Source organism: Sylvia atricapilla, chromosome 3 (genome assembly GCF_009819655.1).
Source record: "Sylvia atricapilla isolate bSylAtr1 chromosome 3, bSylAtr1.pri, whole genome shotgun sequence".
NCBI lineage: Eukaryota > Metazoa > Chordata > Aves > Passeriformes > Sylviidae > Sylvia > Sylvia atricapilla.
Window position 1 is genome coordinate 98,698,088 of NC_089142.1, and position 24,867 is coordinate 98,722,954.

The window sequence follows — 24,867 nt, forward strand, 5'->3', positions numbered from 1 at the left end:
AAAAGAGGAGTTATGTGCCCAGGCCTGGCAAGTTTGAAGAGGAGTTGTCATTAAAAAAAAAAGTGAAAGGAAGAGCTCAAGGGACTAGAAAAGACTGATCTCAAACCTCCTCTGTCCTCTTGGCTCCTGCTGTCATGCACAGGGGTGATGGGTGCCCAGTTAGAGCTAGCAGGCTGAAGAGTAGAGATTTGGAGCTTGGTTTCCATGCATCCTTGAAAAATACTTCTGCTACTGAATATGAGGGAACTGTAAGGCCACCCTTCAGCAGATGCCTCCCAGGGAGACCCAGACTGTGCTCTGACCCTCTGATAAACTGAGCTTTGCCGAGACAGATGGGCTTGGGGATTTTCACTGGACTTAGATACCACCTGGCGGTCCCTGTGGTTGACTTTAGTCAGCTTCTGGGGATATGTGACCTGCAAGCAACGGGGCCACTGGTAAATAACTGGGCATGGACTTTCCGTGCCTCTGAGGCTAAAGAGAAGCAGAATGCAGATTATCAAGGATCTTGGGTGTAAGTAAACATTAGATCTAAGTGAGCAGAGCAGCAATCTGATGCCCAAATCCCTTGAGATGCCCAGCTCTAGGAGCTGGTCCAACTTCCTCTGGAGTTAACAGGAAATGCAAAGGGTCCTGCAAAGGCACCCCTGTGACTGATTGTACCAGAAAGGTTTGGAAACATTTCAATCTTGTTACAGCAGACTGTGTGTCTGCCTTTGCCTGGACAGAAAAAGTACAGAAGAGGTAGGTACAATTTCATTTTACTTCACTGTATTTGCCAGGCTGGAGTAAGTAGTTTGAAAACAATTCACAAATTTACAGTTTAAACAGGATCCTAATCATAGTTATAATATTTATCCTTTGAAACAACTCACTGAAAAAAAACCAACCCCTTAATTTGCAAATTTGTTTCCATAAAAATAAGAGTTCTTGTGCTCACAGAATGTTGATACATTTGAGCATGTTTTATGAGTGAAATAATAAATAGTTAATTCTCCTAAGTCCTTTGGGACAGGGCCTGTCTGTCCTGATTTATGTAATAGTTCTAATGAGTAATAGCCCTCATGATGATAAATGCACCAAGATACAACCCTAAGAGAGGTTGAGCTGCAAAAAAAGAGCAGGGTCCCATTCACACTTTTAATAAACAAGCACATAAATCATCATAGTTAGAGATTCACCTGTGGGAGTAATCTCAAGGGGAAAGAACAAATTTTCATTTTTGGCTCCCTGCCTGTGCTGTTTCCCTTTGCAATCTCTGGAAAGCACCTGCCTGAACTGGGTCTTCCAGCAGTCAGAGTCTTTTCTGGATCATGACCTCTCCCTGTCCATCCTGCCTAAATTTATCCTTCAGTGGGCTTCAAAAGGAGCAACAAACGCCTCTTCCTGCCTCCTTAAAGAGAATGAGTGCACAGACAGGAAGGCACTCTGACAGATGGACCTTGAGGAGTCTCTCTATAACCAAGAAAGCTCCTGTCTCTTGAATGCAGCCCCTCCCATACCACAGAATCTTAAGTGCGAGTCTGTGCCAGCTAGAAACTCATTACAATCATCACTGCTTGTTTCTGGCCAAACATATCTTGATAAAAGCTGTGACGTTTACAGCATGATACAGACCCATGTGTGATGGTTTATCTGCAGCTGATTCCTTTTTGTTAGGAAAAAAAATACATTCACTGCCATAATTCAGCTGGCAGGCTCAGGTGTGCAAAGCCTCAGATTTAAAGTTGGTTTTCCGAGGTTAAAATCCAAAACATTTTGCACTGCTACAAATTTAAAGGAAAGCAAAAATGATGGCTACTCCAAACCCATGCAAAACAAAGTAAGTAAATAGAGTAAAATATCTATGAAAAACTTAATGGAAATATTTTCAAGCATTTTTAATACTCCTAGTTTCTGTTCATCAACTTGTCCAACTTACTTAGTGACCAGTCTACCACTCATGGTCTCACCTACAATTTTCCAGTAAGTTTCCAAGAGAAGGCTTCTCAGTATATAAGCTTAAGTTTTGATTCTTGCTTGGAATCAGCAGAAGCCTTTTTATTATCTACACAGTGTAGTAGAGAGAATTTAGAGAAATGATCCACAGCTGTGCATGTATTTTTGAAAGAGGTTTGCAGCAAATCCTCTGCACTCACTTGTCATGCTAAACTATACACTCTAGACCAGGTTTGCTTTTGGCTCTTCAGTGGTTTGGGCAAGCACAGGTTAAATATGGCTTAAGATGGTAGCAGCAACAGCCAAAGTTAAATCTATGAGTTGGTATCAACATTTTGGGGGAACTCCAAAGCAATGCTCCTCTGTACAACCTGCACAGTCTGATTTATGGGAAACAAGTACAGAGTTGGGGCCCTCAAAGAACTGCAAGGAAATGATTTGCATCAATCTCTGCAACAGTACTGCAGAAGTAAAGGTGCAAATTTAGGACAATGGAGAGCCAACATTCATTTTAGTGACTTATTTCAATGAGAAAGGAAAGAAGTAAGCCTTTTTGTAGTGATGCAAATATTTGACCCCAGAGGTTCGTACCAGCTTCTCTTGCATTAAACCAAGTCAGTTCTAAAGATAAAAAATTGCCTATTCTCTCTTATTCAGTAGGTAGGAAGAGTTTTGCACACTTTAACGTGGTCCTTGATAATCCCCTGACTTTTAAGTGTTAGGTGGCAGGTGGTCTTTCAGACAAGCCTGGCTAAACCCCATCATTTGTAGGAGGGGAGTTCAGCCCACTCCATCCTCTGCCACTGAAGTCAGTGGGACTATTGAAGTGAAGCACAGTCACCCTAAAGCTGGTGTGACGACAGTCACCTACATGTGTCACATAGAGAGGCCTGCTATGAGGAATTGCTGAAGAGCGCTGAGTACAAGGCTCAGGACCAGATCTGGACTTCAGCAAACTGTGACATACTGGTTAGCCCAAACTTACCAACCCCACGTTTGAATCCGGAGCCCAACTTGCCCGCTTTATGCCTTTTAACACAGAGTTTGGGTTCAGGCTCCATTCTGAAGAAGAATATGTTGGTTTTGACACCATCCTAACCATGTGCATCATCCTTCTATGATTGCGCCAGACTCTGCATCAAAGACATCCAAGTCTCATTCAAAACCCCCTTCAGGGAAAATTGTAACATACTGGTAAAGATCTCACTGCATATTAGAGAAAACTTATAAAACCCCCAGAAAGTAGAACGCTGAACACCCAGTGAATCCCAAGGCTGTCTCTGAAATGTAAAACTTTCCAGTAGCTTACAGTGGTAATTCCACCCTAACCGCCATTTTTATTTTTATTTAAGAAACAAAAGGAATTCCAAAAACTCTACCTAGAATCACTTGTTTCTGCCAAGCGGTTGTTCATGATGGCCAGAGCCCCCACCCCCGCAGAGAAACCGTTCTGTCTCGTATTGATACAGACATTCCTCGGGTAGCCGTTGGCTGTCTCGGACAACTGCTTCTGCAGAATGGCCAGGGAGACTTTATTGGATGCTGTGAGCTCTCTCATGGAGATCATCTCTCCAGAGAGCCTCCTGCCCTCGGTGTCACTGTCGTACTGGCCGTCAGCGTCCATGGCGACATTGTGGCGGCGCAGGCGGGCTCCTGGGGTGATGGCGTTGCGACGGCTGAGGCGGGTACTGGATTTATGGCACTTTGGGCAACATCTGCATTCGAATTTTTTCAACACCCAGTTCAAAATTTGTTTGATTACGATTGAGATGACATTAAAAAGGGAGTATATGCAACATACCCCCATTAATATAAATACGAAGTTCCCGAATCTGTATAATCCCTGATGTTGGTACGCAGCCTTTTGGTTGCTTACCAAATCTCCAAAGCCGATGGTGCTGAAGGTGACAAAGCAATAATACAAGGAGTCAACGTAGTTCCACCCTTCCACTGCCGTGTACATGGCGGAGGCGCAGCAGGAAAGGGCTATAGCAAAAATTCCCAGGATCAGCATCACGTGGTAAACGGACGGCTTCCAGCCCACGAGGCTGCCCACCCCGGACACAGCTGACCCCCTTCGGAAGTTGGGAGGTAGGAGGCCGCTTCTTCGCAGCTGTCTCTCGTAGCACGCCTTCATGATAAATGCCAGGAGGGAGATGATGCGCTCCAAGAAAAGGTTGAAGAAGAGGATAGTCCCGGCACACCCAAAAAGGCCATAAATGATGAGGAATACTTTTCCAGCCACGGTTGCTGGTGTGGTCATTCCAAAACCTATGGTGTGGAGATAAATGGGCAATGTTATTAACACAGGTTTTTGTGAGTAAGCTCAGGATATATGTACCTTAACAAAGTTCCCATGTCACTGGACAAAAGGAGTGCTATTTCTAAGTCAGCTTAGGTCAACGCAAAACTGAGTTTGGTAAAGAAAGAAGGCGGCACCAAAAGTTCTACGAGATGACTAAAATTCAAAAGTGACCAAAAAATCCTTGCAAGATGAACAGATTAGTATCTGTACTAACAGAGCAACACCACTCAACATGCAGGTGGAACATTTACTGAACCCAAACCTTTTCAAGGTGGGATGAGGTGAGGAGGCCATTTCCCTGCTCCCACATGTGTCAGCCACCACGACCTGATGGAAAGTTTAAGTTCTCTGTTCACAAGCTGTAACCCAGCATAACATTTTTGTTACAGGGGTGTGATTATACCATTGCCACTGAGAAGATGGAAGTTTTCAGGTTGTATAACAGAAAAAAACTCCACACCTCACAAATATTGAATATTGTTTTAAAAATAATAGCACTTTTAAGTCTTTTCCAAATCCCAGCTGTGGCTAGCCCACCTGGTATCAGCACAGAGGGAAGGAAAAGCCATCACACCGCAGAGCTGCCTGGCAGACTGGGGGCATTGAGAACTTGCAGATGGAAAATTACAGCAGGGAAAAACACTGCTGCAAAGCTGAATAGAAAAATCAGAGTATACAAACTCTGGGAAGATCCAGCAACAACATTAATTCAACTCTTCTTTATATGAATTACTTATTGTAATATTACTTATTATTATAATATTACTCATACACAATGTTTTGTAAGTAAGCAGTAATGCCTCATAACCAACAGATTGTTAAATAACAGCTAAAGTGAACTTACATTTGCATGCAAATAAATACAGTAAGTTTATTCCATGTTATTTGCTGATACCAGTTATCTTATAAAAAAATGATATATATTTCACATCCTATCACAAGAAGATTCTTCTGAAACTCAGTTCTGCAGGTATTGGGTTTGTTCTGCTATTCTTTCCTGTACAAACACTTTGGTGGTTCAGGAAAAAAACATATTGACAGGATTGAGGTGATTGTTTATGTCCCATGAATAAATAACTACAACTAATCTATATTAAAAGTTTTGTGAAAAACTCACATTCTGAAATTTCATTGCTGCATTGTTCCACCAAAATAATGAGCAAGTAACATATTCAAGGAGGTAAATATCAACACCAGACTACACAAACAGAAGTTGGTGAAGAAAAAGCATAAAGCAAAATGAAATCTTTACAGAGCACAATGAAATAATTAAATCCAGTTTATTACCATGACACACCTTTATAAACAGCAACAGGATAATACTACCTATATAAAATGAGTTGAGATTGCTGCTTGAAATCTACTGATCTATTTTTGCAATGGCTGATTTTTTCTGGGTAGTTTATTTGTGCTCCCTTCCTACTTTGTTGATAGAGAATTTCCCATTAGTTGATGGAAGAACGTAAATGCTCATGACAAGTCAGATATATCTTTTCAGTGACATGACGATGCATGAGGGAGGAGGTGGTCCTACTTTCACAACAAATCACAACAGATTTGGGAGGCTCAGAAAGAGCTGTGTGCCACCCAGTCAGCCTATACCTTGTAATTTGAGTAACCTGATCTAGTGAAAGGTATTCCTCCCTGCCCATGTGAATAGATGACCTTTCAAGTCCCTTCCAACCCAAACCATCCTATGATTTTATGATCAAAAACATCATTGTAAAAAGAGAATTTTTTGTAGAAGTCAGTGAAAAACTTGCACAGTATTACTAGAAAATATTACCAAAAAGGTCATTGCATTTTGCTTTCTGGACCCACGATCTCTCCATTTTGCAGCGTTAACAAGACCGCCTTTGAGCAGACCTCACAAAGCCTGCCATGGGCTCTGGGAAGTTCCTTCCTCTCTGTGGGGTGGACCTGTTCTCTGGATTGGTCTGCCTGCTAGCAGGAGACTTCTCATTTAATGATGAATATCCAAAAGTGCCTGGTCCTCAGAAGGAGCCAGGGAGCCTGTTGTGGTTGCCAGCTAGGGATACACAGCCAACTTGTTATGGAGAAGGCATCTGTTCGCCTGTGCCTTGTCAGCAAAACACTTAAACATGTGCTTCACAGCAAGCATGTGAACATCACCATCAAAATAAATGGGGTTTTTGTCACACATACGGCTAGACACATTTATTAATTAGAACAAAAAAAAAAAAAAAAAAAAAAAAAAAAGAGATAGCGACAGTTTGGATCAAGCTGTAAATGTGCTGAAGGCTCTTACTATTTTCTGGTGATCGTTCAAGAGAGGTGGTGGGTTTATATTTTTGATGCTGTGTGTTTCATGAAGATTTTCTGAAGCAAAATGTTACCAAAATTCAGTATGTAGCTAGGCAAGGTGAAAGGGCCCATCACAGCAATGAGAATGCTAATACATAAACCTAGCAAAAAATGCTGCCAGGCAAACACTGAACCATCTGGGTTGGAAAAGACCTTTAAGACCATTGAGTCCAACTGTTACCCCAGCACTGCCAAGCCACCACTAAAACACATCCCTTAGGTCACCAGCTGGCTGAGGGAAGCAGTCAGGGGCTCTCCGTTGCAGGGTCTTCCTCTGCCAGCTATGTTTGTCCCTTGGTGTCACCCCAACCACGAGGAGTTGGTCCTGGTGTGTTCTGTACCTCATCTCTGAGCTCAGCCCCTGCCCAAGGCTAAAACCACCATGATGCCTGGATGAAGCAAACTCATCCAGAACTGCCGATGCTTCCAACACAGCACAAGGAAAAAGCACAACAGGGTTTTGTGTTTTTCATGGCCCTGAAGGAATACTTTACAGGTGCCTTGCAGTTGACTTTGTGTAGCTCATATGCAGTATCTGAACCTCTCCCATGCCAATTCTGCCTCACCACTTCAGATACAAGCCGTACAGCAGCATGAATTTCAGCTGGTTATTTCTCCTCCCCACAGAGAATTAGTAGAAATGAGCTGATAAAAACTCTCTTCAGTGGCCTCTCATGGTTAAGTGCTGACACTTAATGAGACTCTCATCCTGACTTGCATAACAGGTTGGTGGTTACAATTCTGCTCACCTGGAGTTTTAAATTACTTAAGCTAGGGATGTATTCAAGAGGTAGAACATATGGACAAACTTGTGACATATGCTTCCTGTTGCTCTTGCTTTTTTTCCTTTTACCCACCTTCTTATGAGTAAGAGATGGTTGATGCCAGAAGACAGAAAGGAATAGCAGCTTTAGTATTTGTGGGCTCTTCTCTCAGTCAAATTACTTTGGCAATTACCTTGTCTTACTATATTTTGAGATTAAAGGGGTTCACAGTTTTGCAGTAAAGATGTACTTACCCAGACATGCATTAAAGTTTTGGTCACTTCAAAAACTAAACACAAGAAAGTCACAAAAAACAACACAAGAACATAATAACATGTCCCAGCCTCTTTCAGCCACCCAAATTATTTTTATGCCAGTGTCCTGCCACAGGACTTCACTCACAAATTTGGTCAGCACACTGGAGCAATCATTTGAAAAGCCAGAATGAGACAGCATGTAAATCATCAGAGGAGCATCACCCCAATATCACTATATAACCATCATGTAGTTACATTTAAGGAAATGAAAAGTAATGAAAATGGTTGAAAGTAACTTTTTCAACAAATGGTTCCTCAAAGATAAACAACAACAAAAACAACTATAACCAGAATGCTGCTTCCAGAGGGAAACAAGTTCTTGCAACACAAAGGCTAAGGGATGGGGGTTACAGAACACAGAGAAACAAAGAGCTACTGATTTTCCTGTTTTCCTGCTTCCTGTCTTTTCCACACTTGCTTTACTTCATAGCTCTCCAGTTGTCCTGGCTGGTCTTGACTGACTAACACATAAATTACACTATATATGTATATAAGAACCAAACATCCTAATCTGAATTCCATGCTTGGGTTCTGGTGCTTCCTTCCACCCTTTCCCACCCGTTAGCATTTCATCATTATTTCTGCTAAGAGCTTTACCTGTGTATTTTACAACTGCCTCTCATGTATTCTCTAGCTCCTTACCACCTAACATCCAGAAACAGTTGCCTTGGATACAGGGTCACAGCTCGAAGCTGACAAAACTGCTGCATCCAGAGCTTTTACCCAAGGAGTGGGAATACTACAGACAGTTCTTCCAACCAGCTCCTCATTTTCAGACTACAAATGGAAAAGTTACTTTCCCGTTAACATCTGTCTCAACCTGCTTTACTAAAACACCCCCCTTTGGGCTCAAACTGTAAATTTTTTTAGAGCTTTTATATTGCAAATCCTTTAATATAAAGGTTGCTGTAAAATCCCATTTGATCTTATTTAGATTACTATCTGCAAACACCTCCTGAACAGCAGCGGTCTGTCCAGCACTGTGTGAATTAAGACCCCTTAAGTTGGACCCATGCTATTTCTGAATAAATGAGATACAGCTGCAGTTTTTAGGGCTGGCCTCACCTGTATCATACACAGGCTTGGAGTCCTTGGTGACCCATGTACTGGGGCAGATATTCCAGAGAAATATCTGGAGATCTGGAAGAAATATCTGAAATATCTGGGAGAAAATGCAGAGTGACCATGCAAATAAGGACTGCCTTCCATAATCGTTCTATCCATTCATCCAGGAAAGAGCACCGTGATAATGAATGGAGTTAAAAACCACCCATCTCTCTGCTGGTGCTCCTTGTTTCATGTGAAACATTAGTCAGGTGTCTGAGACAGCTGCTACTCAAAAGGAGCCACACTGGCAGAACAGAGCCAGGAGATGATTAATTGAACTTTAAGGAGTTTCAAAGAGCTGCAGGTGACTATTACAGGCTCTCTACAGCACCAATTTTATACTATTTACACACAACAGTGATCAGGTTATTGGTTATCCAAAGTGCTGTGATGCCTTACATCTGTGAACACTAGAATCAATCACCCTTGGCATTTCTCTGCTGGCCATGCTTTAAACCACAGGCTAAGAGGTCAGGGCCACATATTCATTCCTCTTTAATGTATGTTGGTTTTAAAAAAAGTTAATAGAATTGTAAGCCTAAAATAAGACAAGCTTCCCTTAGGAAAAAAGAAATTAAATTTGTAACAATCACATTAAATAATCGAAAGGTGAAGTAATAAATAGTTGTTAGGTTACCAGGTGCATGAGAAAGGTACAAAAAGAGACTAAAAGGGAACAGTATTTTTCTGTAGAGGTGAATGACAAAGATGAAGCCAAAATTATTGCCAACTGTGACTTGGGTGAGGACAGGAGACAGGGCTGGGCAGGAGCACCTTGTGCCAGAGCTGGGAAGCAGCAGGGCAGCTCCATCAAGGCAGGGGTCCTGGGACATCCCTGCTTCTCTGGCACTGGTCCTTTCTGCACGTGGGCAAGGGGACTGCAAATCCCACAGGCATCCCTGGAGACCAGTAGGATGTCCTGAGAGGCTGCCTCTTGGGAATGATGCAGAAGGCTCCTACAAGAGAGTGGTGGGATGGAAAGTGCTGCAGAGGTAACCAGAGGTGCTGGTGGCTGTGATGCTGGGATTGAACAGAGTACTCACGTGCTCTGTAAGGGAGGGGGTGATGAAGGACCTCTTCTGCTGTGCAGAGGACCAGGCACCCAACTGAGGGATAAGAAGCTGCAAGAAAACCTGTCTCACGGAATTCCCTGAAGATGGAATGTGAAGACTGACCCCAGACACAGAGGACTTGCATGCAGAGGTGCTGCTGTGTGGGGCTGATACCTGGCAAGGTCAAGGGGGTGAGGAGGGGACCCCACAGCCTAAGGAGAGGTTGTCATGTGTGATACAGCCAGAGCAATGTATGTAGGGTGAGGATATGCTGGGCTGAGAGGAGTGAGGGTGAGGTTTCATCTCAGAAACCTCAAAAAATTACCTTCTTGATGGGGTCTCAGGCACTGGGGGTGAACCCAAAGAGATCTCAGAGAAGGAGAGAGGAATAACCTCCTCAAATCCTGGCTGCGCATGAATGTTTAACTTCTCCTTGCAGCAGGTTTTCCCAAGTATGTTTTTCTAAGCTGACACCTTCTAGTTGAGCTTTCCAAGAAAGATCTTCAGTCTCTAGTGGGTACTCAGCAGGCACATTTATCAGCTCAAGTGGCCTAACTTTTGTATATTTGAGTGATACATGGGCCTTAAAAAGATAAACGCTGGGGCTTCAGCTTCACCAGCAGCAGTATTCTTGCTCTTTGCATTCAGCAGAAGTAGGCAAGGTTTTTTCTCAGTTGTACTGCATGCTGCCCTTTCTGTGTACAGCAGGCAAAGGAGGTGTATACCAAAGATCACCTAAACAAGTCCACCCTTGCTCACTACTACATGCCATTATCCTAAGGACAAATCCCAATAAATACAGAAGGAGGTCTGATGAAGTTGCTTTGGCACAGAACCAAGCCAAGGAAGAAGCAGAAGTGTCTCTAAATCAGTTTTATGGCTCCCTGGCAGGGTCCAGTTGCTCTTTATACACCTTGTACAAGCAAATGGGGACTGACTTGTGCCAAGCCATCAGTGTTGCCAGCTGAGCAGCAGCTCTGGCCCAAGGTCTTGCTAAGCAGGCCCCCCTGAAGAGGGAATATGTGGGGAGAATCACAGGCTTGAGACTCAAAATCTTCGGCAAGCTTATGTTCAGTTTTCTGGCTAATCCTACTGCAACAGAACACGGCTTCGAATGAGGGAGCGTCTCCTAAAAGGAGATGGTGGAGAATAAAGTTCTGAGAAGGATGAAAATCAGGAGTAGGAATTCAAACTACACAGACGAAAAAAAAAGTCAGGACCTACAAAATGGCACTATTCCTGCTGAATTGACTGTAAAGGGATGGATGTGTCCTGTGGCGTGACAATCTCCCTTCTCTATTATCATACTGTTCATAAACTTTCTTTCAATACTGAAGATTTTATTGTTCTAATAAGTAATATAATCTTCTTGTCTGCTAAACTCTTGGGGCCAGTCTATGGCTTACAGTCATAAAAAATCAAGACTGAAACTATTTTCTTCATTTTATGCTGCCTTTCTTGGACAAATCTTCCGCAAGATGCTGCTAAATGCCCTCCTGTTTTGTCAGTTATTCTGCCCCTTGGCACAGCCAAAGGACTCTAATGGCTTGTTAAAACAGAAAGAATATGGGTTAGTGGTGCCTAAATTAGTCCTAAACCACCTCACAAAGGAGGACTTCCAGAAAAAGGAGATGAGAGCATGATGTTCTTTCTTTTGGTGGCAGCCTGTCTCCTTGTACATCTTGATCTAAACTAGCCCAGAGCTGTTTCCTGTGGCTGCCTCCACACCTGATGATTGCAGGGTCCTGTCTCTAGCTTGTCTTCTTTTCTCATCCTAACAGCTGGAGAAAACCATTTTGCTATAATCTTCTCTGAAATGGTGGTGGTGTTAATAACGGAAAAATATATCCCACACGCTTCACAGTTGTTTGACAAAGCTGCATTACCATGAAAAAGCCTCCCCTCTGCACTACAGACTTAAGAGTCTTCACACTCTCGCATTAACAGGGGGGTACCAAACCCCTGCTCATCATCCAGGCTGTGTGAACATCTGCCTTACTGCACTGCCCATTATCACCTAAAACACAGGGGTTTCCAAAACACCATCAGACAGAGGAAACACCCCTGCATTTAGAGCAGCTGTTTTAAAGAACACACTGAAGACAAAAGCATGATAACCAAGAAATGTATGAAGTGTGTCTCAGTAACCATGGATAAACATGATGGTAAAGCTCATAGACCCCAAGAATCACCAATTCCTTCTTGCTTTTAAGATGTGTCCAGTATCTGAAGCCATACACTGCCACCTCCTCTGAACCTCCTACAGTCGTCATGCAGCTGGTGATTCTAGGTGAACATTGGTTCAAAAGTGGATTTCTGTTGCAATCATAATTTTTCATCCTCTAAATCTGCTTCCATTCTTATTTCCCTATGTCTTTTTGAGAATGTTTTTTGTGCAGATAATCGTGTATCTAAGCAACACCCTAACAGAAAAAAGCTTATGCCCTGCCATTTCAAACATTAGCATTCACACATGGTTTTGCTGTTTATTGTAACTTGCAGTTGCATTTCAGATGTCTATGTATACCCAAGGTTGAACCATTTTTTTTTTCTGAACTCTAAGTGAAAAAGAATAATGGCATCCAAATCTTGTTATATTCTTGAGAAATTACTGGCTTCTAAAGAAAACTTGCACATGTACTGTCACTTCCATGCCAGTAAATCTCACAGTACTTCTCCTTTCTTGTTAAGAAACAGCATTATCTAAATTTCACAAGCGATCTTGGGTCTGTGTCACATTTCCCCACATAAGAAGTCTGATAAAAGATGTCACTCATGGGCTTTCTGAGCCTTACAGATGGGAAAGGCTGTTCAGTGGTTATACTGTTGGCTTATCTTTTGACTGGATTAAACAACAGAGACTTGTGGCATATTTTTTTTCTGCCACTGGTGTTTGTGTAGGTAGATGTTCAAAGAACATCTGTTTCTTGATAGCTATTCTGCTTTACAAAGAGGTCACCTAAAAAGATGTACCCAAGGGATAAAAAGGCCCTAAATGTGAAAACATCCTTTCCACTGTAAGGCCTTTTTTCCCCCAAATCTCTGTACAAACTTCTACAGTTACAATTTAATGAAAAAAATCTCTGATAAACCTACCTGGGCTTCTTAATGATTTAAATATACCTTCAGGGGTCCCTTATTTTAAAAAGTTTCAGCTGAAAGCAAAGAAGCAAATTCTCAAGTATCTTTTTGCTCAGGCAGCTCTTCATTCATGAAGGCAGAAAGACCCGATTTTAAGTTACTGTAACAGAAATAGAGGGTGACAGCACTGCTGACTAACCAGTTATTTCCCATTTTCTACTTCTTCATTTAACTCTTCCTTCCTTAGTATGCATTTCCCTTGACTATTTTTAAATTTAATGATACTGAACAACTCTGCCACATTACCAAGCCAATTTTGAGCTTTTGATTTTATCTGAGATTTTCCTGGTCCTTGCAGCTCTGCCAGTAGCAGTTTTTGTAAATGAACAAATCATCATATCAAACAGCTTGTTTCTGCTTCTCTCACGAAAATCACAACTTGGATTTAAGACCTTTACACTGCTGTCACTCCCTCCTATTTCCACTGCGCTTAAAGCAGGTCTGACTGCATGCACGTTGAGCATGAGTGACACTGTGCTTTCTGTTTGACCTCAGGAGAGAAAAATATTGCTTGCACAATGCTCAGGCTGATCAAGAAGATGACAGAATATACAGTGATGAATAACCAAAGACATTTTATCTGGCTTGAACTGAAATTTACTGAATTAGTTTCTCACTCAGCTCTCGCATGGGCAAATTTCTTCTAGCTGCAGTTTCTGCTGTGATTAAATTTGCCTGTGTAAGACTTGAGAATGATTGGGAAACATTTGGCCAATAATTTCTAAACGGGAAGAGGCTGCAGTGGAACAAGCTCAGAAAGGTTAAAATCCAGTGAGGATTTGCTGTGGTGCTACAACTGTTATCAAAGTATTACTGCTTCTTTCATGCACTTATTATAGATTTTTAAACACGAGCAATAGCAGTGCCTCACCCACAATAAGTAATCCCATATGTTAACATCAAACCATTCAATTTCTTATCTTATTCCACTCCAAAGCTTTAATTACTTGTAAAGGCTGCTAATGCTTTTCCTTGTCTAATACAATTAGATTTGATATTCATTCTACTTCTCATTCAATTCAAGAAAGATTGCACTGAACCCTTCCCATGTCTAGGTGTACCAGCTATTGCCATCAACAGACCCACTGAGCTCAGGGGGATGTATTTTACACCGTAATAACAAGTACATTTGTTTCATAAACCTGGTGTGCCAATAAAGTATGTAAGGTAGGATTTCCTAAAGCTCTGCAGACTAGTCTGCTATTGACTTCAGCAGAAGTCAGCTGTTGAGGAGTTATTTTATTTGTCTAGATTGCTATGCAATAGCCCCTTGGATTATAATTCTATTTGTTACTAGAATGTTTCTATTCACAAAAGGTTTTTATTATCACTTCAAACATTTACTGTGCTCAGGAGGACTTTCACATTTCAAATGTTCACCAGCATGAACCCTAATTTTTGTCCTTAAAAATCTTTTTCCCAGAAATGCTCTCAGATATGTGTTTGATGCTGACACACTACAAAAACTGTCTCTTTTGATACAGGTAAGCAAGGCTTATTCAGATAATGGCCAAAGGTTACATTTTCAATAATATCAAGCTGTTTCAGTCTAAAAATTGCATATGAAATGTTCCCAGCTATTTTTCTGTTGCTCTAACCCTGATGCTACTATGGCAAGAGGCAAAATTCTCTTTGACTTAACAGCTTCAAAGATAAGATAACCCTGCATTCATTAAAATAAAGAAAAATGACATTGTGTTTTCCAGCACACCGCCAGCAGTAGGTAATGTTACATGAAGTTAATTGTCAACAGAACTATCCTGTAATTGTTTTCCTCTTCTCTCCACAATGAAGAGCAATTAAAGCTTGCATAAAAACAAGACTGTGTGTGTTGGCAAAGCTGACCCCATGGTACAAGTGAGAAAAAATGATGACGTGTATGATCTGTGTCAAACTGAAGACAATCAGAGAAGGAAGAAAGAAACTGAAAAGGAAATGAGGGTCAATAGCAGGATTAACACTAGGGAAAGGGGACAAGTGTGATGAGGAACAGAGAGAAACTGTAAAGCTTTACTTCTGACTTCTTTGGTAGTTCTTAACATGAAAGACTGTAAAGAAATCAAACAAATATTTGAGAATTAATCAAGCAAACAAATCAGCAGTAGAGAAGGACACACTAATTGGGGGAAGGCAGAAAAGCTGGAGAAGTTCAGGCTGGGAAAGGCAGGTGAGCAGGCAGCAGTAGATAACCCCTATGAGAAGGAAAGGGGGAATATCCCCAGGAGAACAAAGTGAGGGGAAGACTCCAGGAACTGGCAGGGCACCATGGGAACACAGGCCATAGGGTTTCAAGCAGGTTCTGGCTTTATGAGCCTGCAGCAAACAGGGCAGCTGATAAGCCCAGTAATTATGACCCCTCACAGCTAGCACAGGCACGATAACTGGTTTGCAGGGAGGTTGCTTGGTAGTAGAGATGGACTGGCTGGAGCCACACATAGATGGAGAACTGTGCAAAGAGTGCTTTGGCACACCAGTGTCTGATTTGCAATCACATCTACAAGTTCTTGTAAATGCACAGGGAACTAAAATAGAGGTATGTGCAGGACTATCACTGAAGACCAAATGGAATGTTCTGCTAAGCAGGAGGTACCTGCTCACTAAGCAGACACTGCTCCTTCAATGACCCAAGCCAGAGGCACCCTGAAGGCTGCAAAAATTGAGAATCCATGATTACAGACTCCAACTGGTCTCTGTTTTGAACCTGAACCAGCACCTCATAAGTCAGTATAAAATCTCACTTAACTTCTGAGATGCTGGACCATATCTCATATAATGCTGGGCAAAATTTGGTTTTTGAATGACTGCTCTATGAAGCTGTGGTGCTTGACATTTAATTTGGAGACATCCACATTTCAGTGCTCCAGCTGAGCACCTCAAACTCCACAGCCATGATAAAAAGAAGTGCAATTTGTTTGTCCTTGACTTCTCTCCATCAGTTACTGATGTTAATATTTTAAAACATTTATGTAGGATTTAATATTAAAGAAACATCTGAAATGTTTAGATTAACTAATCTGAATTGAAATGCTCTGTAGAAATCACTCAGTTTAGGTGACCAAAGCACAGCGAAAGCTTAATTTTCTGTGGCTAGCATAACCCTTCAGGGGCAGGCAAACCCTAAGAAGCACTGAGATTAAAACAATATTTTTCTCATTTTTTTTTTAAATTTTAGAAAGGGTTTTATCTCAAGTAGTTGGGTTCTTCCCTTCTGCCTTCTAAAATAAAATCCCAAAAAATTTAGAATCAAAATTATTTAATCATGACCCTTCAGTGGGGACTCCTCAAGTCACCTGCATAATTATATGGATGTATTCCAAGTAAAGCTTTGTGCTGCTGCTCTCAACTACAAGAAAGCAAGCTGTGATTTAGATTACTTTTCTGCTTGGAGCACCCAACCTATGCCCACACACTTAGGAAATTCCTATCAGTGGCACCCAAAGAAGTTAATACTGCCATGCAGCTATGGCAGGCAGAAAACATTGCTATGGTGACAGTTCTTCATCTGAGGAAAATCAGTGTAGGATTAGAACTCTCCACAAAAATATGCTGACCATTGACCTGCTGCCCTCTGAGCCTCTTGCTCTCTGTTCTTTATCAAGATTACCCGAGTGAGAAAATACCTCTCAGAAATCCACCAGCACATTGATCAAAACATGACACGCACCAAAGGAATCAGATCTGCCTGAAACACACTCTCATTCTGCCTGCAGACTGTGTATAGGATGGCAAAGACAAATAACCTGACACTGCAGCTTAATAACACTGCTGGCTCTTCCAGCTGCTTTCTCATTCAGTTTTGTTTATTTCTTAACTTTAAGAAGGTCAACTCTAGAAGCAACTCCCCCCTAATCTGAAACCTCTGCAAAAGCTGCCTACAAGCCCCAGAGAACTGCAGAGCCCTGAGGAGGGAACACTGCTGCTTATCAGCTGTGCACCCTGGTTTGGCTGTCGCCTTTGGGCTGGCCCTACGGACAGCGAGGCTACATCCAGGGAGAGCAGAGCCAGAACCTCCTGTGCCTCTGATTCACATCCTGGAATACAACGAAGAAGATGGGACAAATATACTTACCCCTTAAACCTTCAGGCCACAGTGGTTATTTGTGGGATTTCTTGCCAAATTATCCTCTGTAGTGCCTGATCTCACAGGCTCATCTCCTGGCTCCTGGCGGCACAGTCCAACATCTGACCTGTGCTTACTGAGCTGTCCAAATCTGCTTTGCACTTCCATTAAATTAACACCTCCAGAACATCTGGACTGACAGATATTCTCACAAGACTATGACACAGAGCCAGAGGATATTTTAGAAGTGAGTGGTTATGGTGCTTAGGCTGTGGAGCACAAGCAGAAATGCTGTGCTGGGTATGCTGGGTCCCTACAGAGGGCCCAGAGAGAAGAAGATCTAACCCAGCTGAAATCCTAAGCAAGGAGAGAACAGCTGCCAAAACCAGTGAGATGGCAGAAAACACAGAATGCTGTGCCTCTTACTTAAGAGCAGAGCATGCCCCATCCCTCTGGGTGGAGTTGTCAGTGCATAGGAACACTGAGTTATTTAACAGGATACCTCAGGGATAAGGCAGGTATGAACAGTCCTGCTCACTCCTATACACTGTGCCCCCAACACCTGTAACCTCTGCACAGCTGTACAGAGAGAAGATCCCTGCATCTTTTCATCCCGGGGGCACTCCTCAAGCACACATAACCCAGACATCTTTCATCCCAAAATCATCTGCCACAGTAAAGGTGCCATAAAAAATATTCTATCAAAAAATCACTTCTATATATTTGAGTACTTCACTTGACCTGATTTTTTAATGCCTGGTATGGATTTCTATAAATCAATTCTATCACTTGATTTTTGAAGCATGTACTTACACATAAGAAGCTTAGAATTCAATTTTAATGGGTCCATGTTTCAAAACGTTTTACTATACAGGCACCTAAGGTTTATTCTAACACTTAAGAGCAAAACAACAACAAAAAATATGGGTACAAAGTCTAGACTCATGGACTGAGTCAGAAATCCAGATCTTCAGACATTCCAGAGTCTCCTGGTGTGCTAGGCAGAATAAGTCTCTGCTACCAGAATATGGGGAAAGCTTGGACTGATGATGCCTGCAACTGTAACATTTACCAGGAAGAAATCTGGTCTGAGTTATACTTTTAATGAAGTGCTGGGTACTATAGGTGGTTTGTCTTTGGGGAATGAAGGAAGGAAGAGAAAACTCAACTGAAAACCAAATTCTACAGTCAGTTAGACCAAATAATCAATAATAAATTTCACCTAGCTGCTCCTTAAAGAAATTAGAATAATAATTGCCTAGAAACCCAGTACCTTTTGGAGTGCAAAATAATGACTGGATAGATGCTGTAGCCTGACAGCAAGCAGTCAGAAATTAGACTGAAGGATTTTCTTACATGGGTCTGAAAATCCAGATTTGTCTAATGAAAACAGATTCAACATTTCACTATTCAAGCACAAACAATACAGTAATGAAAACTGAATGCCCAGACTCCTATCAAGAAGGTGTTTTATGGACTGTAAGCCACACACTTTGTGGGCTATTCAGAAAAATGCTTTAAAATTAGAATTTCAACTCTTGCCTCTAAAAACCCCATTAACATGTTTCTCACCCAGACTGTTTGATTCTGTCCCTGAGGAATTGGGGAAGTGCAGAACTGCACCCAAGGAGGCATCTAAGAGAGGAGAGCTGCTTGGCTCTGCAAAGGCCCTGCTCAAGAAGCGTGGATGGAAGAAGCCTGGCTATTCCTAACCCTTGTGTTCACAAAAGGATGAAGAACTGAAGTCTTTCTCAGCTCAGCTTACACAAGCTCCAGGAGAACTTGCAGCCTGGATGACTGTATTTCAGTGCCTACATACGAAACGTTCAGTGGTTCTATTAAAACTGTTGAGAACAGAACGAGGGCTTGAAAAGACATAGAGAGATTCCTGTGAGTTGGAATCCTCTACAGATGAGAAGCTGAGTAATCTGTGGGTGATTTACCCTTGAGAGGCATTGAGTATACCTGCTGTTTGTTACCCAGTGAGTAAGGAAACTTTCGCTCGCTAGGATAGTGGTGTGTTTAGCTGGAGTAATAAAGTTGCTTTGACACACGTAACTGATGGATCTGTTGAGGAAGGCAAGCTGTTTTGACTCTGCACGTCTGGTAGTTCTCGGCAAGGTTGGGTAAAAACAGCATTCTCATCAATTAAGCATGACATGAAAGCAAATCAAATTGCTCAGAGCCAGGATAACGTGGTGTGTGAGCTGACAATGGAATTAAAGGTAGTCCAGGTGGGGAGGTACATAACTGAGCCGGCTGGAAGGGAAAAAAATGGACCTTGAAAGCAGTTTTGGAACTGCTCACCCAGGTGACATCTCGCTGCCCTGCCATTTGGTTTCTCTGTGCTGGGATCACGAGCCAGACAGCTTTGTGCACGTTTGACTGAGAGCACAGCATTGTGCTCTAGTGGAACAACTAGTTAATTCATTGGGCTTTTTTGCTTTTGCTGGGCGGAACCCAAAAATAACTGAATACAACTGTGTGGTGGAAGAAACCCTGCTGCAGCTGAGCTCACCGTGGGCTTTGCCTCTAGAAGCTGCAGCAGCTTGAAGAGGCACATGAAGAGAACCACCGAGGTGGGGGCAGCAGTCCCTCTTCATCTGCAGGAGCTGGTAAAAGCCAAGCCCTGATGGAGCGCAGCAGCCCCGGGATGCTGGTGCTCTGGCAGACACGGCTCCTGCCAGGCTGTGTATGCAGTTTGGCACCCCCAGCACAGCAGCTCTGCCACAGCCTTTGCTGTGCCCACAGGCACAACTCGGCCTCAATTCCAGCCACCTTCTGCTGCATCTCCTCAGTCAGAGCAAAGCCTTGCTCTACGGCTCTCTGAACTCACACCGAGTACTGTAAGTAATCCTGGAGCAAGCACTGGCAGGTAGCATTCCAAGAGAAGGCACGACCTGGGGAACACTTGTCACCATCCAGCCTTTGTTGCACATAAAAACCCCAGTCTTCAGCCTCCAGGTCACATGTGAGATGTGACATTACTGACTCTAAGGAGAGAGCACTGCCCTTGGTCGGTGCTACAGGAATATGAGAAACACAGCTCTTGGTTCTGCCATTTACACCCGTCAAGACCCGGCAAAACCCCGTGCTGAGTTCCTCAGTCCCTCTGCCCAGGTACAAATGACCGCAGATGGGGCAATGAAGTGGAGATGGAAAAAAAATGCAAAGGAAGAGAAAACATTTTACATTTCAATAACCTCAGAGAGGAGAAGCTAGAGTTGTCAGGGAAGCAGTGTGTTTACACATCACCTGAAGATTTCCGTTTCCCACAGCAGGTGTAAAGAAAGAACGGGTTTGTTAAAACATAGGCTTTTTTGTTCGTTCATTCTGCTGAGTCAAAATGATCTTTTTAAATATATGTTCCTGTGATGAAGAAAGCTTAATGCTTAATTAAAACAGTGTTTTAATGACTAGGCTACCAAATGGAATTGCAAAGCAAAAGTTAACTGGATTTTTCAAAGCAAAAAGTAACAATACCTGACAACACTGCTGTACTCACCATCACGACTCCATTATATGGATTAGTCATTATTGATAAAACATTTTCCATACCTAATGAATGCAAATGCAATAATGAGCTGTGAGTTTCATCCTTTACAATAAAGGCAAAACACAACTCTTACGCTCAGAAGACACCTGGCTTAAAAAACTTAAAAACTGGCAGAGTTAAGACCTTGTGTTCAGGGACAGGCTTTCTCAGGCAATAGTCCAAGAGTAGTAGATAGCCACAGAGTCAAAAAAAAGTATTTTGCTTTACAAAGTGCTGCTTGTCCTAAACACCTACGGGATATGAAAAACTGCAGCTGGCTGCACCGATACACTGAGAACACTGTACTGTGCTACAGCTGGAAGACACACGACTTCGTGTGCCTTGCGTCTTCAAACACATACAAATCCTAACTTTGCCAGCAGTTAAAGCCGGTACCAAGTTGAGCGGCCAGGCGAAAGCCCGGCTCTCGTTCAGCATCTCCATGAGCCCGCTACTGCCGGCCCCCGCGCCGCCTTCCCCCGGTACCGAGCCATTGGCCCGGCGGGCGCATCCCGGCACAGGCAGCGCTACGCGGGCAGCCGCCAGCCCCGTCCGCTCCTTCGGGCCGGCAGAACGAAGAAGCCGAGCCGCCGGCAGCAGAAGTTTGCTGGGGAAGGACGGGGCTCCCGCAGCCGCGACGGCCGGCGCTCCCGCGAACCTGCGGGAGCCGGAGCGCTGCGGGGCGGGGGCAGCGCCGGTGCCCGGCTCCGTGCAGCGGGGGGGACGGTGGGAGCGCGACCCCCGGGACGGGAGGTCAGCGGGGACAGAGGGACCCGGACGCGCCGCTAAGCCCCGGTTGCCACAGCAACGGGGCGGCGCCTCTCCCCAAACTTTGGTCGCTATAACGACGGGGCCGGGGCCGCGGCATCCCCCGGACGGGCGGGTCTGCGCCGCGGGGCCGTCGGAGCGGCGCTCACCTATGGTGGAGACGACGGTGCCCACGAAGTAGAAGGCGCCGGGGAAGTCCCAGCGGGGCCGCAGGGCGTCGACGCGGATGCCCGCGGCCATGGCCGCCTCGTAGCTCCGCAGGAAGGCGCGCAGCTCCGGCAGGCTGATGTTGAAGATGCGGCTGAAGTTGTGGAGGGTCCGGTTCCAGCGGAGCTGCGCCGCCGCCTCCGACGGGCTCTCGAGGGCCGAGAAGACGGTGGCGCCGGCGCTCAGGTACGCCGCGATGAGGGCGGCCAGCAGCAGGAACCGCCCGTTGTCCTCGTTGAGGGGCGCCAGGCGCCGCCGGCGGCAGGAGCCCACCGCCCCCCGCGGGGGCATCATCCGGTGCGCGGCGCGGCGGGCGCGGCGGGCGGCGGGCGGCCCCCGGCGGGGGGCGCGGGCATGGGGCGGCGCTGCGCGGAGCCCGGCGCGGCGGCGGCTTCGCTGCAGGGGCCGCGGCTCTGAGTCATCCCCCGGCGGGGCTGCCCGCCCGGCTGGCGGCGGCGGCGCCCCGGGGCCGTTGGCCTCGCCCGCCCGCCCTCGGCCCGACGCCCCGCGCCCCCGGGGCCGCGGGCTGCTGCGGCGCGGGCTCGGCGGCGCGCACCGGCCGGCTCGCTCTGGCCATGCGGGGCGGCGGCGGCGGCGGCCCCGCCGCGGGGGAGACGCCGCGGGGAGGCGGAGGCGGAGGCTCCGCGCGGCGCCCGGTCGACGGCGGGCGGAGGGCGGGAGCGTGCGGCGCGTCCCCCGGGGAGCCGCATCCCCGGCGGGGAGGCTCCCGCAGCCCCGCTGCCGCCGTCCGCCCGGCCCGGGCCGCTGGAGCCGCCGCTGCCGCGCCCCCGGGGGTCGCCGCGCCCGGCCCGGGGGAGGGATGGGGCGGGACGGGGCCGCCCTGCCCTGCCCTGCCCTGCCCGCCGCTCCTCACTCCTCGCTTCTCCGCTCCCACAGCCGCACCCGCCGCGCCGGGGGGACGCGGCGAACGCGCCGGTCCCTCGCCGTGTGTGGGCTGCGCCTCGGCCGCTGCGGGGGTCGCTTGGCTCCAACACCTTTCGGCTACGCCCGGTGCCAACAGGGTGTTTTTGAGGGAGTTGGTGGTGGCGGTCGGTGGAACGCTAATTAGTTAATTTCAGCCATTTGTAGATGCACGAATCGTTGTTTCTGGTCTGACTCCACAGAGGTAGACCCAAGAAAATGATACATTTTGAGTTCGGTGCCAAATGCCCATTTAATCTTCGCTAGTGTCTGAAAGGTGATTTTTCCCCTCCTTAAGTGTTGGATTCTGTCTTCGCTGTTTGCCTTGGAACAAACACTGTAGCCTTTCTTATCTGTTATGCTGCAGTAAGAACTGCAGTCCTTTTCTGGGGAGACTTGAAGTAAGTTATTACATTCGTATTTTTTAAATAAAACGAGAATTCTCACTGAAAAAAGTATAGAAAGAGGGTGGGAACGATGCCAGTCCTGCAAACGTATGTGTAGGGGTCAATAACACATGTAGGAAAGATCTGGGCTTGGAGGAGGAAACGCTCCCCAAAATTTACAGTTGCCAGTGTCACTCTCACTGAGATGGGAGCCTGTGCCCTGGTTTATGGGGGTTTTTAGCCTAGGTTCTATTTTTTTTTTCCTACCGGAAAATATTTGCTGCCTCTTGGTAACTACATGGTGTCTTTTAGCAAGGGGCTATTTGCTATCACTGGAACCTCTCCACAGTTTAATGTATTTATTTCTTATTTTGGATCTGAGGGATTTTGCCTTGCCATGAGATTTCACATTATTGGCAGTTGTCTCTTGGCCACCTCCATAGCAGGAGAACTTCCTCCCTTACTAAGAGACTCTTGATGCTTGTCAGGTGAAGAAAATGGCTTGGGTTTACACCTATGCTTCTGAGGAACAGGGCACACATAAAATGCAATTAATTAGTTTATAAAGTACTCTAATCAAAGCATCATGTTTTGATAGCCACCACACCATGTCTAAACTTTGGGGTTTTGCTGTTATTGCTTTTGTGCTAAAGCATTTTGTTCAGCAGAGGTGAAAGGAAAGTGTCTAGAAGTATCAAAGAAGATTTCCAATCTCCTTTTGTGCTCAAGGCAACCAATACCACACTTGACACTTAAGAAAAAAAAGTGGCTTCTATCTCAAAGTGTCAGTTGTGTCCCGTTATAAATACTAAAACTGAATAAAAAAAAAATTAAACCAATAAATCACAAACCCCATGGCTGTGGAAAGCAATAGCAGATCTCAATGACACAAGAAGCAGAAAAACGTTGGGAAAGTATATCAGACCTAATCAAAAAGCCATTGAAATGAGTGGAAAGTCTCCCATGGATGGTCAAGGGCTTAATAGGTCAGAAATGGGCCATTTAGTGCCAGTGACTATAGTTAGAAATAATTTCCACCGTGGTAATCCAGGAATGGTTACATGCAATCCACTGTGTCACATGACGTAAAACTAAACTAATTCATCTGAATTTGCAGGAATTTTGTTGCTGCAGATGGATATCACAGTTTAGATTCCTGATGCTTCTGTGTTTGTAGGGAGAAGTAAGACTGGGGGTTTTGTTTGTTTTTTTTGTTTTTGTTGCCGTTTTTTACTTTCCTGTTTGGAACATTAAAAAATGAGGTTCCAGATCTCTGTAGTCCTCAGCAATTTCACCTACTGTAATAGGCCCCTGATGTTTTTAGCAAGAAGCCAGTTAGCAAAGTGTGTGTAACTCGTACCTTACCATGCCATGTATTGTCCCCTCTTGGGGGATGGTTGGCTCCTAGATGGGGAGTGAGAAATTGGCCATTTCCTTGGATGACAGGACAGTTTCCAAGCAGTAGAAGCTGACTGGTTCTGGAGTCTGTGGTGGCCTCTCTGGAGATGTCCTGCCTGGGAAAGGATGATGCTGGTGGGATGCTGATTAGCCTGAGGAATCACATCATAGATATGAAAGCTTACCAGTAACTTTCCATCAAGAAAAAAGCTCAGCTGAAGCAGCAAAGGATGTGGTTTAGCTGCTTCAGCATGGACAAGATTGTATTTCCAGCATCACCGAATCATGGTTTCTAAGAATTTGAGCTGTTGACAGATTTTCAAAATGTTTTGACAACTCATTTCACTAAGATTTTTTTACTTGGAGTCTTGAAAATTTGTCACCGTTTTGCAGAAATACTTCAGGTTTTTTGGTTACAAAGCTGGGGGGGGGGGGGAAGTTATTTTGTTTCATTAAAGTCCCACTGAAGGTGTTTGGTCCTTTCCAAAGTAACTAGCTCCTGGAAAAATTCCGTTAGCTCGCTAAAAAATCCTCCAGAGCTGTGGCTTAAAGGAAGGTCTTGGTTTTAGTTGCTCTGATCCCCATATGAGAGTTTGAGGAAACATCCTGAAGCTGCTGCTCTGCCCCTGCTCGAGTAACACTC

General features: G+C 44.7%; 1 protein-coding gene across 1 annotated transcript; it reads right to left on the reverse strand.

Annotated features, from left to right (window-relative positions):
• Positions 1 to 372: 372 nt before the first annotated feature.
• KCNK12 (potassium two pore domain channel subfamily K member 12) lies at positions 373 to 21,813 on the reverse strand. The gene is made up of 2 exons (XM_066316338.1): positions 21,462 to 21,813; positions 373 to 4,209 (listed from the first exon to the last, which is right to left on the reverse strand). The coding sequence occupies exons 1-2, from the start codon at positions 21,811 to 21,813 to the stop codon at positions 3,314 to 3,316; spliced, it is 1,248 nt and encodes a 415-aa protein (XP_066172435.1). The 3' UTR covers positions 373 to 3,313.
• Positions 21,814 to 24,867: the final 3,054 nt, after the last annotated feature.